The 15067-nt window shown below is 46.1% G+C and overlaps 1 protein-coding gene across 7 annotated transcripts in view; it reads right to left on the bottom strand.

Moving 5' to 3' along the window:
- Positions 1-15067, bottom strand: part of NCALD (neurocalcin delta) — a 268172-nt gene that overhangs the window by 5978 nt on the left and 247127 nt on the right. For all 7 annotated transcript variants that reach the window (XM_036436709.2, XM_036436712.2, XM_045581352.1 and 4 more), the window contains one exon: positions 9558-9960. In XM_036436709.2, the coding sequence (XP_036292602.1) occupies positions 9558-9935 (378 nt within the window). In that variant the 5' untranslated portion in view covers positions 9936-9960. The remainder of the gene's footprint in view (positions 1-9557; positions 9961-15067) is intronic.

The raw sequence follows: 15067 nt of genomic DNA, 5'->3' as shown, positions 1-15067 counted from the left end.
GCAGATGGCTCTCATAGCCCTCGGACTAAGTGTTGCTGGTTTTTGTTTGTTTTGAGTGTGCATCAGCTCACAGACAGGAATTACATAAAAGCAGGCCTATGACGTGGGTGGTACTAGAGAAGTGAGCAAAGAGCTGAGGTGACGAGACCCAGTGATTTCCAGAGTAAGTAGGTGACAGCCTGGCAAAATCACATTTAGGGAATTGTCTGTTCCTCTGCTCGCTTCCCACGGCATCAACAACCCAGAGCTGATTGCATTAGAACTTCCAAATCCAGGACTCCAGAGCACAAGGAGGGAGAAGACACAACTCCAGACAGCAATCTGAAACAAATCATGTCTTTTATTAGCTCCAATTCCACCCTCACCCCCAAATTTAATGGGATTAAACCAGAAGAAGCCAGGCTACTTCCCTACTTTATTTTTAGCAACATCAATGAGAGGCCCAGCAGGGACATCCTGTTTTTAATTAAACTTGAAGAACCCTATTCTTGTCTCTGGGTAAATGCAGAGCTCTGGGGCCCAGCTTCGGCTCTGTCCCTCACAGGCCCTGTAGCCAGACATCTTACCAGCTTCCTCATGGCCTGTATTTGTCTTCCCCTTTGGGAAGGAAGGACTCACACCCTAATTCATAAATTCTGTTGGGGGAGGGAGCAGGTACAATTCCAAGAGTTAAGGCTCAACCCTCTCTCTGAAGAAAACCAGGCTGGGTCTTCAAACAGGAGGGACATCCAAGGCCCCACAACAACCAACCAAGGGCAAGAGAAGTTAAGCCGTGCAGGGCTGTTCTTGGATTACAGGTAAAGGCCAGCACCCTGCATCGAAGGCTATTACATACCAGGAAAAAAGGCCACAAGGGTCTTTCTTGGAAACACTTTTAAAACCGGGTGAATATCTACATATCTGGAATGGTGTAAGTGCTTTCTTATTTAGAATTATAAGAATCTACACCAATAAAAGAGAAATATGTAAATTGACTGTTCCTCCAAGACGCCCACAAGCCAATCAGGAGTTAATATGCAAATCAGTAGGACAAAGATGGCAGCAGCCCTGCCCCCAGCTGCTCCAAGCACAGAGCAGCCAGGTGGGGCAGGACACTTGTTATAAGGTGGAGGGCGAGGGGTGGAGGGAGCTACAGGAGCAGCGTTCTAGCCGAGCGAAGCAAAGAATCTGGCTGGAGTGAAGGGGAGCCAGCGAGAAGCCTGCAGACTCTGGCCAGAGTCAGCGAAGACTCTAGGCTGGAGTGAAAACTCTGGACAGAGTGAAGGCCTGGGTCTTGGGTGCCAGTGCTGGTAGCCAAGTGAAGGAAGGCCTACTGCACAAATCTCCATGCAATAGGCCTCTAGTATGTTAAATAATTAGCTTCTCTAATATCCTGCCACGGTGTTTTAGGTATGTTTACAGTTGGGGAAAAAATAAGGGAAAAATACAGGCCCTACCCCTTTTCAACCACAGCAACTTCATTCTTATATTAGGTTTCCTGTAAGGCAAGTATGTCAAACCTGCAGCCAGTGGGCTGCATGAGCTGGCCCAGCGGCTGTGAGTTTGACATGCTTGATACAGTTTTTCTTGAAAAAAAGCAAACTCATTTTGTCCCCACCCCTACAAAAACTTCATTTATTTGTAAATAGCCCATTCATCCATCCTGAAATCAAGACAAAAACAGCCTTAATATTTTCTTAAATCTATTATTCCTTGAGCCACTCTTATTTTAAGTCAGTGTTGGTACCCATCAGTTTAGATATGGGCAATTGATATTTATTCAATCTTATATACGGTACTATGTGTTAATAATGTGGATTTTTTTTCCCAGTAGATAGAGTTACACATACGTTGATATATATGCGATTTGATATGTATGCTATTTTGTGGTATTGACAACAAGCTTTAAACCTCCATATGTCAAATTTTCTGAAGAAAAATAATCTGCATTATTAAGCAGTACACCTAGTAAAGTGTTACACAAAGGCAGTTTCGAACAGCCTTTTCCAAATAACCCTTTTCCTGTCCTAAGCAGACATTCTGGAATTGTGCTGTAGGCCTTCACATATGGGGAGAAGGCAATGAGTGTTTTTGGAATGTGCACCTTGAAGCACTGGTGTAACATTTTATGATGCCCATTAACAGACATAGTAGAGGTGAAGATTTAGGAAGAATCCGTCTCTTCATTATAATGGGGCCTAGGTTGTTGTGAGGATGAAGTGAGATCATGCATGTGTACTTGGTTGACTGGTGTCCTGCAAAAATCCGTCTACCCTGAACCAGTGAATGTGACCTCATTTGAAAATAGTGTCTTTGAAGATATAATTAGGTTAAAATAAGATCATACTAGATTAGGGCAGGCCCCAATCAATCCGATGACTGGCGTCCTTAATAAAAAGAAAATTTAGACACAGCATACAGAGAGAATGCCACGGATGATGGAGGCAGAGATTGGAGGATGTACCTGCAAGCCAAAAATTGCCAAAGATTGCCAGCCACTACCAGAAGCTAGGAAAGAGGTATGGGACAGATATCCCCCGGGATTCTCCGAAAGGGACCAACCTAAACCACGCCTTGATTTTGGACTTCTGGCCTCCTCTCTTGGGACAGAAAGCATTTCTGTTGTTCTAAGCATCCCGCTTATTGTAATTTGTCACAATAACCTTGGGAAATGAATACAGCGTGGAGAACACTATGACTATGCCTAGCCCTTAACATGCACTGAGAAGATGAGACTTCTTGGAGGGAATGAAAGAACAGTGAAGTGGCTGAAACTCGGCTTGGGAATATCTATGTTTAGAGGAAACAGGAAACGGAATAGGAGTCCACAGAGGAGACCGGGAGGGAACAGCCAGAGGGCTGCCTTTGGGAAGTTGGCCACACTCACGGTGCCAGATGACACAGTCGATGCGAAGAGTTACAAACTATAGAGTGGCTTCTCATGATAAGACCAATCCCCTAGCAAGAAAAGGAAACACCAAACACAACGAATAAGCAAGCACTAAATAAGCTCTAAGAGAAAGTCACTTGTATAAGCGATTGCTTTCAAGAGTTTCCTGCAGGAAAGAAATCTAAGTTGCATTCCAGAGTGACATCTGTGGTCCACATTCATAACTGAGAATTAGGCAAGAGTGTGGAGCTCAATTCCCAGGGGCATATCACAATGGACTAGAAGCTTTCCCCACCCCAATTTATTTTTTCCAGAATCAGAAGAGCACAGTGTTTCAGGTCCCCAAGGATTATAGCATCTACGATGCCAATTTAAAAAGATTATTGGGAGAGAAATTCACATGGCACTCAGAAGTGGTTCTGAAAAGGATGTGCAGCACTGTCTGGTCCTTACTTTGGTTCTCTGTGGCACGAATATTCACAAGCTGGTTGTCTGAAATGGTCACAGTTGGGGCTCTGGCCATCAGGTGGGGTTACTGGGTGAGTTTGCTTGGTGCTCCTGGAGGTCAAACCTTTACATGGCCATCACCATTGCCTCGCTCCCTCCTCATCTGGTTGCTGTAATTATATGCCTTATTCATCACATGAGTGAATCAGAAGAGTAGTTATTTCCCCCCTACTGCTAAAAGAAACAAAAATGAAATCTTCTGTGATGGGTGGCCAGTGCACACCCAACCTCTTTCTTTCAGGTTTCATTCCTACAAAAGGTGTGAAGAGGTAAAGAAAAGGTATTCTGAAGTTCACTCTGTCTTCATCAAAAGTGCCAATTAATCCGGAATTATTAGTAGGAACAGTTATTTGAACACCAAGTATTTTTTAAAGCAACCAACATCCGAATAATAAGTATGCTAATTAGAAATTATTCTAACACTAGAGGCCCTGTGCGTGAAAATTCATGCACTGGAGGGGATTCCCTCAGCCCCGCCTGTCCCCTCTCACAGTCCAGGAGCCCTCAAAGGCAGAAGAAGACTGGTGATCAGAGGAAGGAGATGCCACCATCACACCTCTGCTGCTGCTACTGATGGCAGCAGCAGCACAAGCCTCAGCTGGCCTGGTTACCTCGGGCAGCCCTGGGCAGCTGGGCAGCCACCATGGGTGGCTTGTCTGCACCTTGGGTGGCTGTGCAGTTGCCATCGATAGCTTGCCTGCGCCTCAGGCTGGCCCTGGGGGGCTGAGGCAACTGGAGGACTCTGGAGGCAGGCACTTGAATTTGAGAACAAACACAGACAGGCCATTCCCAAACAGTCCCAATGCATGAAGTGCTACTGTGGGCTCAAGCCCACACACAGTTCAGATTTGGGGAACTCCAAGCTTCAATCACATTCTCTCCCAGAAAGGTGATCTTTCTTTTATCTGAGTTTGGTGAACATCAGAGTAGCCTGAAAATTTTAGCTTCTTCCCAGACAGGCTGGTATTTAGCAGGAAAGAAAACAAGTGAAGAAGGCCAGAAACCCAAGAACTTCTGTGAGTTCCACCAACTGGAGGTTTAGTTGGGTCACCTCCTTTTTCATTGTGAACATACATTTTATGACAAGGTAAGTTTAACTTAAAACTTAGTGGAAAATTCTCTTTTGCCTTGATCTATAAATGAGAAATGACCTCCTTTTATTTTATAGGAAACATTCTGTAGAAGCTCTGGAAACTTCTATAGAATAATAGCAGCCAACATTTTTTGAGTAACAATCCATGACAGGTACTGCTCTGGGTGCTCTACTTGTAATAACTAATTATCCCTTACAATGACCTGTGAGTCCAGTGCTATAAATAGTTTCAGTTCACGAATTATAAAAACAACGAAGAGGAAGATTAAGTTACCCGCCCAAGAAAGTGAAGGAAAAGGGAGATTGAAAAAGAGGGAGTCAAGGTAATGTTGACCAAGACGTCAGCTCTCACATGCCAATTCTTCTTTTGGTTCCCACTTCATCTTTGTTTTGGACACACTGATCATTCCTAACCAATGGCAATCCTACCATTATTTCAAGGGTCTCCGTTACTTTCTGAGAACAGAAGGGGAGACAGTTGACCTCCATGTTCTTCCTACATCCTCTCCCTGGAAGTGCTGGGGTTCCACTGATGGATCCCTAAATTCAGTGTTCCCTCACCTGCAAGGTCACAGAGAACATCTAAGCACTCATGGCCCAACTGGTAATGCCACTCATGCGCTCCTTGGCCCTTCTTCAGACACAGCCTGCACTGTGATGGGTGTGTGTACTCAGACCTGCCTCTGGCTGGGCTGGGGGACACAGAACTGCAGGGAAGAAAGGAGTCTTCATCCTCTTGCAGCATTGGGCTGACCCCACCGGGAAGGGAGGATCTGCTGTAACATGGGAAAAGGTCAGAGTTGTTATCTGGCTTAAGACTCCTGAGAAGCGATTTTAATGAAATGATAAAATACTGGGCTTAAATCGTGTCCCTAAATTTGTCACTTAAACAAACACATGAATGTAAAAATATTCATTTAAGACTCTAAAAATAAATCTGCATATGGTTTTCCTTATTCATCCAGATGTTCATTAAGCACAAAATTATTTCTTAAAAGGGAGCATAACTGTGTTTTGGCATATGTGGTAGACTGAATAATGGTCCCCCAAAATGTGTCCATCCCTGGAACCTATGAATATTCAGTACTTGCATAGTAAAAGGAGTTTTGCAGATGTGATTAATGATCTTGAGATTTAGAGATTATTCTGAATTATCTTGGGGATCCCAATATACTACTAACCACTAAACTACAGTCTAGGACAGACAGGAGAACTGAGTGGAAGAGAGAAGCAGAGGAGATACACACAGGAATGGCAGTATGAGTAAGACTTAGTCAATCCACTGTTGCTTGCTGTAAAGATGGATGAAAAGGGCCACAAGCCAAGGAATATTCCAGAAACTAGGAAAAGCAAGAAAACAGACTCTCTCCTAAAACCTCCAGAAGAAACACAGCCTGTGGATATCTTGAGTTTTAGGCCATTGAAATTGATTTCAGACCTCTAACCTCGAAAACTGTAAGATAATCACTTTGTGTTGTTTTAAGTGACTAAGTTAATGGTAATCTGTTATAGCAGCAAGTGGAAACTATTAATAGTTCAGTATGACAGAGTCCCTATCGGAGTCCTTCCAACATTGGGAATAAAGCATGAAGTTTGGGACTATCTTAGAGTAGATTCTAATTCAGAATCACTGAAAACTGGGAATTAACATAAGAATGAGACAGAATACATGCATTGTGAGTTTGCAAAGTAGCAGAATAGAATAGCACAGCCCTTAATAGGAAAATGGTTCTAAATTTAATTTAATTTTACTGACAATTTGGAAGTCACATTGCAATGCTGCAATATCATCTCTCTACCATCGTGAATATTAACCATCAGGGTGCAGCAGTGTAGGGAACCACTGAGGAAATTTGAGCTTTCCGTTCGCAGGCTTCTTAAAGACTCTGGGCATATGCGTGTACTCAGCAATCTGTGCCCTCCCAGCTGTGACCTGGACACTTCCTGTGGGCCTGTGAGCTACTCCACAGAGAGGAGGCCTGGCAGGCTGGACGCTCCTTCCCTTTGTGATCACTTTTTACATTCCATGTTGGATGTGGAGGAAGTCAGCTGGGGTTCACTCAGCAAGTGCTGACTGGCCCCTCCTGCACATTCTCTGCGGAGTTCCCGCCCTCCCTGCTCTCCCTCGCAGCTGGACTCCACAGCACAGAGAGCCTATTTCCCTCCCTCTACCACGACGCCCAGCACCAGCCTCTTAATAGGTGCTTCATCCCAGGTGCGGAATGGATGTGTGAATGCACTGCTTTCTAGAGGGTCTTTCTCTTCATCAGGACTGACCACCAGACCACTGACCAGGACGGCCGGGAGAACTGGGCAAAAATGTTCAATGGAAGATGACACCATGGCTGCACCTTTTTCTTAGATCCCCATCAGGAAGCAGGTCTCTTCAGGAGGAGAATGTCCTTGTCCCTCAGGGGACACAGCGCTCCCAGATAAAAAAGGAGAGATAAGATGAAGCTGCTTTTACATTTTAATTTTTTGTTCCATTAGCAAAGATTAAGAAAAATGGGAAAAATGAAACCATACAGGGCACCCTTCCCTCACTTTGGGAGAACATTTGGAAAACCCATCTGGCAGAGGGTATCCAAGCCAAAGAGATAAATGCTCATTCCCTTCAGCCCAGTAACGGCACTTCTGGGAATTTATTCTAAGGGGATAATCCTAAATATAGAAAATGTTCACGCACAAGAATTATTCGTTACTTTCTTTTTTAAAAGTTGCAATATTCCGTGTAATAATGAAAACTGGAAACAACCTAAATATCCAACAATAAGGGAAAATCAAGTATATTATAGTGTATGATTCCTTTGCGCCCTTTAAAATATCTGTATGAAAAGTTTTTATAACATGAGAAATGTTTGTGTTATTAGGTTCAGTGAAAATGGCAAGATACAAAATTTTATGGACATTGTGAAACTGATATTTCTAAATGCATGGAAATAGGAGTAGGAGAATATATTAGAAAATTATTAGCAATGATACTCTCTTATATTTTTCTATACTGCCCATACTTTTACAGTAGACATTATATTTTTTATATATTTATCCTTGGGGCAGGGGAGAAATCCTTTATTTTTGTTTAAGATCCCTGCCTCTGAGGGGCCAATCTAACACAATTTATTCGGATAGTTACTGCTCAGGATGAAGGAAGAGCCACTGATGGCCCAAGCAGAAAGAAGAACCAGTGGCGGGTCTTGGCGAGTGTCCTAATACAGAACCATCACCTGAATTCCTGCTCCCACAGCCTCGCCCTGTGTCACTCTACCTGCTGTCCCGCTGGCAGGAGCAGGCCCCAGGCCTTGGCCACAAGACTCACTAACAAGTCAGTCTTTCTGACTCTTTGGTTCCTGGAAAGCAAGGGCTACACCTCCACCCTCTCCCTCAGCAGCCGGAGCCTTTCTGTCTCCTGTTCATCCACCCCCATTCCTTCCAGACTCTTTTGGCTGCCTCCCCCACCCCCCACCCCCATTATCCCAGGGACTGCAGCTCTACCTCTGAACCCAGATGTCCTGGCACGAGTGCTGGCCTCTGTGATGAGCCCACCAGGAAGCCAAATGCCCACTCTCTTGGACCTGCTGTCTATAGCCAGATGCTTCCCTGTTGTGCCCACTCATCTGCCAAGACAGTGAGCAACCGCCAGCCCTCCTGGCCCTTCTGATTGCCTGCAGCTGGGGCTCTCCTGATCCTCTCCGGGTCCCGGTCACCTTAGGTCTGTCTCTGGGTCCCGCTCACTGCTGATCACGTTGACCTTACCATGACCATAGCTTCTTTGTTCCTTTCCCACCCCTCCTACGAGGAGAATGTGGCCGACACCAGGGTCCCTCCTGTTCTGCACAGGAAGTTGGCTCTGGGTGAATGACTTGGGGAAAGGAAATGGAGTGCCTCCTGCTGAAATGAGGGAGGGAGGCCCCATTCTATGTGTGTATCTCCGACCAGACAGAACCAGGGCTAGAGATTCCCTGCTTTTACTCAAGAGTCTAATAAAGATGGAAATGAATGATGGTGATGACGAGCTTTACCAGTGGCTGGTACTGTGCTGAGCACTGAACCTGGAAAGTCACATGTAATCTTAAAATAACCCCACAACATAGGTGGGCTCTGCTGGCAGATCCATTTTACAGGTGAGGAGACCGAAGCTCACATAGGTGAACAAGATCAAAGTCACGGAGGTAGTGACTGAAAGAGACAAGATTGGAACCCAGGCCACAGTTTGATCATTAAATTACAATTGCAGGAGATATAGCCTCAAAAGGCAGGTCATTGCAATGAAGGGATGGGCATGACAAACTACAGACTACATGTCCATCTGTAGGGGGGCAGTCACTGCAAAGCCCCAGGTGACTTACGCCAGGTAAGAATGGGGGCCCAGAGTTGCCAGACCTCCTGAGTTTTCAAGAGATGCCAAGCAATCTGCATTTTTATGTGCAACCTCCCTGTTTAGTAATGTGGATTCAACATTCTCAAAAACAGTGGGTAGGCAAAATATGCACTGAGCCACACTGTGTACCTGCCTTCCAATTCTAACCTGTAGCTCATGCTCTTCTCTTTGAATATATATACTAGAGGGGCCTGGTGCACAAAATTCGTGCACGGGGGTGGGGGTGGGGGTGGTCCCTCGACCTGGCTTGCACCCTCTCCAATCTGGAACCCCTCGGGGGATGTCCAACTGCTTGTTTAGTTCCGATTCCTGCAGGACTAAACCAACAGTCCGACACCCCTCTCACAAGCTGGATCTCTGGTTCCTAACCACTTGCCTGCCTGATTGCCCCTAGCTGCTTCTGCCTGCCAGCGTGATCACCCTCTAACCACCCCCCTGCTGGCCTGATTTCCCCCAACTGCCCTTCCCTGCCAGGCTGATTGCCCACAACTGCCCTCCTCTACCACGACCTGCCTCCTCCACCAGGACCGTCCTCCTCTGTGCCGCACAGAGCTCTGGGAACCCCAGGCCTCACCACGCGGAGTGGCCCTGGGCCCTGCCTCTGCTGTGCACATGGCCATCTTGTGATGTCATGCGAGGTCATCGCATGAGGGCCTGACGCCACCTAGACTTTTATTCTATAGGATCACGCCTTTTAGTGGGCTACATACCTGCACAATCTCTAGCATTTCTGCCTTGCTGATGTAGCCGTTTCCATCCAGGTCATACATGCTGAAGGCCCATTTCAGCTTCTGCTCCAGCTTGCCCCTCGATGTCACACTCAGGGCTATGATGAACTCTCTGAAGTCTATTGTCCCATCTCCATTGGCATCGAAGGTGCGGAAGACGTGCTCTGCAAACTTGGAAGCATCCCCGTAAGGGAAAAAGTTCCCGTAAATTTTCTTAAATTCTTCCATCGACAAATGTCCGCTGGGGCAGTCTCTCAAGAAGCCTTTGTACCACTCCTGAATCTCGTGCTCCGTGAAGTCCGTGCTCTCCAGCAAGTCCTGCATGACCTCCGGGCGCAGCTTGCTGTTCTGTTTCCCCATCCTGGCGGCAGGCAGTCAGCTGGAGCTGGGAAAGAACAGATATCAGCTTTAGACGTGCTCTTTAGAGGCACATTTGATAATCTGTGATTGTTCCTTTGGGGAAAAGAAAGAAACTCTATTTCAGTCTAACAATGTTGTCTACATTTTCCAACACCGTAGTCAGCCAATCAAAACGATAGAAAGACAAGCAGGCAAACGATGCAGAGCAAAAATATCACTGATCAGACACTGTTATTGCTTTTATACAGAGCCAACCTGGAAACAAGAGATGCATAATGTAAGGAGAGAGAGAGAGAGAGAGAGAGAGAGAGAGAGAGAGAGAGAGAGAGAGAGAGAGAGAGAGAGAGAGAGAGAGAGAGAGGTGCACTGGCTACTTAGTTCTGCTTTATCTATTTGCAAGAGGCCATGGCTGGCTTTAAAAAAAAAAAATAGGTTCTAACACTCAGTCCAAGCATGAGAAGGGAGAATTAAAGGAGAGGAAGAGAGAGAGAAAAAGCAATCATATAATTGCTAGAACATTTACAAGTAAAGTGCTGCTTGCACACCTGCTGAATAGTATAAACAGACATGAGTAAGGAAAATAGAAACCTGCCTAATGCCATTAAAGCGACCAAGCTAGGTCAACTATTTATTAGTAAGTTCACAGAGTCTCTTATATTGAATTGCCTGTGTGCCTGGCCGTTGCTCCCTCTAAAATAAATTCCTGGAGGCCAGCGTTTGCATCTCACACTGCTCAGACTTCTTTCATAATAGCCACAGTTCAGGACATGACAAACAATCCTTAGTAATTGCCCTGGTGACTCTGGTTTTCCCGGGGCAGCACTGGAGGCAGACCTGGCCCCTCTCCGGCTCCCAGGCCAGCTTCTCAGAGGGGCAGGAAAACAGAGCAGGCAAGCATCTTATTACGCAATTTAATAAAATGTTATTATGAATAAAATTCAACTCCAACTTCACTGAAGCTTCCAATCACAATCACTTTCACTCCCCTCTCCTGTTCTTTTCCTTTTTTTTTTTTTTTCTTCCTAAAGGAATACAAGCAAAGATAACGAGGCTGGCTTTTATTAGAATTGTCAAACTGTCATTTAGTTGCTAAATTGGCAATTTGCCCAAGGCAGGAATTCAGAAACATGAGGTAATACATAATCCATGGGTTTACAGAGCTCTGAAACATTTGCAGGAATTTACAAGCAATTCCGAGCTTTCCTTTTGAGGAGTTCTTCGGAATACAGCTCTTTGGTATGGTGTTCCATCAAATCACCATTAATAAACTTTTTTTTATGACGCTGTGGTTCTGTGCACATCACCATGTGCCTGGCCTGGGGGGAAGTGCCGTTCCAATATTTAAATCCGCTCTCTTAAGAAATGATCTACTTCCCCAAATATATAAACCCAAACCAAACACAAGTTCCTTTCCCAATGTTTAAAAAAAACTCTTCTCATTTATTAGCTGTTTTGCACCAGAAACAAATGGCCTCAACATTTGGGCTACGTCTCCCATGGAGACGGATCTGTGTGCAGCTATTTTTCAATAAACAGTAATTAAACCACAATTACAAGTTCATTAGCACAGAAAGGCCATGGCGCAGACAAGGGAGAAGAGTGTGGGGGGAGTCCTTCGGGGCGCGGGTGTTTGTGATTTAGTCCAGAACGTGTTTCAGGAGATAAACTACAAGTGCTTTGCGACCCACGATGTCTGTACTTTCGAAAACCATCTGGACTTGGTTAGTCTGAACGACAAAAACCTCGGGGGACATGTGATAGAGTTTCATTCCCGGGGGGGAGGGGGAGGAAAGGGAAGATAGAGGCGTGCCTGACAATACCTTTTGCTTTGGAAAGACAGGAATTTCTGCCTGTTTGAGTTGAAGAGGGGCAGGGGAATCACATCAGGGAAATGCCACATTAATTAGCAGTCAAGAGAAAAACAGTCTTCAGAGAAAAGTTGCACCTCATTACTCCGTACAGTCATTAGAACACTTACTTTGTGCTGGGAGAACATGATGGGGGAAACCTCAGGCCATTGAATAAAAATGCTTGGGTCCAAAGCCTGGCTCTGTTGTTGCCTAGACTCTTGAGTAATTCACTTAACTTGTTGGTGCACCTCAGTTTCCTCATCTTTACAATGGATCCAGATGAGGTAACTGAGGTGCACCAATGTGATGTGATGTGAGAATTAAGTGAGACAGTCTTATACATAAAGCTCCAGCATTCAGCCAGACCACACACCATGCAAAATGAAAAACCGCGTCTTGTCCTTGACGACCCTTCACGCAGGATTCTACTGAACCTTCCCAGCAATCCTGAGTGGGAGGCAGGAAGGCTTTCCATATTTTATAAGCAAAGAAATGAAAACTCAGAGAGGCTAAGTGACTTGTCCCAAGTTACACAACTTGTGACTGAGAGAGTCAAATGGTAAGTCCAAGTAGTACGTGGCTGTCCACTGTTCTTATTTTTTTTTTCTACTATGCCAGATAAACTCCAGGAACAAAGGACACAGAAATTAAGACAACAGTCCTATAAAAAAGTCAGAAAGAAGCAGTGAGGAGAGAGGCACTCATTTATCCTACTGGCACTCATTTATTCCACACATGTGTGCTGAGTGTCTGCTGGCAGCGAGACGTCCGTCTAGGCACTGGGGGTTCAGCAGGAAACCAACAGGCAGAAACCCTGTTCTCATGGAGATAGTGCAGGAGACATACAAAAAATTGGATAAATAAGTGAAATGCTAGATGGAGGTGTGCCATGGAGAAAAGTGAAGAAGGAAGGGGTTGGGGAACACCAAGGTGGGTGGATGGTTGCTGAAATCCTATCTAATAAAAGGGTAATATGCAAATGGACTCTAAGGTGGAACGACCAGGACAACTGCTTGACCAGTGACTATGAGGCGCACTGACCACCTCTTGGTGCCTTCCCCCCACCGGCAGGCTCCCATCGTCTGATGGCGAAAGGGGAACCAGGGGTAGGTGGTGGGGGACCCAGACAGCACAGGCCAAGGTCCCTGCTGTCCCACCAGTCACCCCCCCACACAGAGGGCAATCTGTAGTGGGAACGGGGTCGGCGAGTGGAGAGAATGGCCGACCTCTTGGTCCCTTCCCCCTCTCTTGGCAGGCTCTGATTGCTGTATGGTGAATGGGAAGCTGGGGGTGGATGGTGGTGGGGCAGACCAGCTGCGGGCAGCTGGGAAGATGGTTCTGATCGCAGGCCAGGCCTAGGGATTGTACCCATGCACAAATTCCATGCACTGGGCCTCTAGTTTTAAATAAGAAGACCCCACTGAGAAAGTGATATTTGAAAAGGACCAGAGGAAGTGAAGGTGGTAGCCATGGAGATAGTCAGGGAAAAACTATTCCAGGCAGAGAAAACAGCAAAGGAGAAGGGTATAGAAGAGGAACATGCGTAGCATGCTCCAGGATATGGGGGAGGGGAGGGCAGGAGAAAGTGAAGGAGGTGAGATGATAATCATGACGAGAGCCGGAGGATGTGAGACCTGGAGTGACTGGGAGGCGTTGGGCTTTCACTCCGAGTGAGACAGAGTCCCTGCATGATTTTAGCAGGGAGGCGACAGGAGTGATTTATATTCTACCAGGCCCCTCTGCATGCGGTGCTGAGAGTAAGCTAGAGAAGGGGGAGGGCAGAGTTGGGGAGACCAGTTAGACGGCCAGGGCAGCGATCCAGGTAAGAGATGAGGGTCGCTGGAGCCGGTGGTAGTGGCAGGGGAGGTGACAATTGGACAAATCTTTGAGGAGTTCACAGATTGGATAATGTGATGTGTGCAAAAAGAGAGCAGTACAGCGTCACTCCAAGGCGTTGCCCTAAGCAAGTATCAGGCTGAAGCTGAGACTTGCTGAAATGGGAAAGGAGGAGAAGCAGGGCGTGTGGGCGAAGCAGGCTCAGTGGTGCACGTGTGAATTCTGAGACGCCTAATGTACACCCCATATCATGTATGTCATATATATAACAACATATCTATTTATTTTTGTTGAATCTGTACCGCCTTCAAGTACAATGCACATTGATTCTGTGGCCATCAGCACTGTTACTCAGTAACGCACTCTGACAAGGGTAATGTGGATCTGCCCAGCCTCTTTTGGGTCACATCCAGTCTCCCCAACAATAAATCTGGGGTTAATATTGACCACAGATAAAAAAGGAAAATATGCAAGCAGAGAAGCCATCAAACCAACAGAGAACCATGACCAGGAATCTGGAATATGAAGTTAACTTTCTATTTAAAAAGAAGTGGGGGGGTGGGGAAGCACAGCTCCTAAAAGTGATGCCACAGGGACAGGAAATGGTGACTGGGGGCAGCCTGTGGAATGCGTGTGTGCCCTTCTTTGTTTTCCTCTCTGTGGAGAGAAAGATCGCGGCATTTCATTCCTGCAGTTCCTGGTCAGGTTCGAACAACTCCGGGAGTTAACTCCTAAGGGCCCAGCTTTAGGTTCTCCAGGGAAAAGTCCTCAGCTCATCCTGGACACCCTGGTTAGCCGCAGAGGAAAAGCCTCAGTGCCATCCGCACCGAGGTCCCCTGGCATGGGATTTACAAGATGCGAGCAGCTAAAGCCAAGCTCAGCCACAGCAAAGAACACGGGGCCCACAGTGGTGTAAGGAAGAGATCAGGACAATCTATAATAATGAAAGCATAGTATGCTAATTAGACCGGACAGCCGAATGGCCTTCTGGACACCCTTATGGATGACCTTCCAGGCAAAACTGGGGCTGCGAGGGTCGAGCCCCTGGCACACATTTGGTACTTCGGGCCTCTAGTTAAAAATGTGTGCCTGCTTGGGGCATGCAACCTTGTCCTCTAATTTTTTAACCGATGGAAGGTCTAAATTATGAAAACACACCTAGAAAAAGGCTCCTAAAATGCAGAGAAGAAATGATGCATTACGATGGATGGGAGCAAGCACTCATTTACAATGACGGAGGTCCTTTAATCATCTGAATTTTACAGGTGGCTAAAGTCCAGCAGCTTTATTTCTGGGTCATTTGTCTTTGATTCTCACTGGGTGGGGGAAGGGGATGGGGAGGCGGGGAGGGAGACTAAACCAAAGTCTGAAGATCACACTGCTTCAGAATTTCTCTTCAGTGGAGCTTGCCTCAGTGGAATTTTGAGAGGAGGCCATATATATACA

The sequence above is a fragment of the Pipistrellus kuhlii genome, unplaced genomic scaffold (genome assembly GCF_014108245.1).
Source record: "Pipistrellus kuhlii isolate mPipKuh1 unplaced genomic scaffold, mPipKuh1.p scaffold_m20_p_14, whole genome shotgun sequence".
NCBI classification, from domain to species: Eukaryota; Metazoa; Chordata; class Mammalia; order Chiroptera; family Vespertilionidae; genus Pipistrellus; species Pipistrellus kuhlii.
Note: the sequence above shows the minus strand (reverse complement) of the source record. Positions and strands in the feature narration are given on the sequence as shown.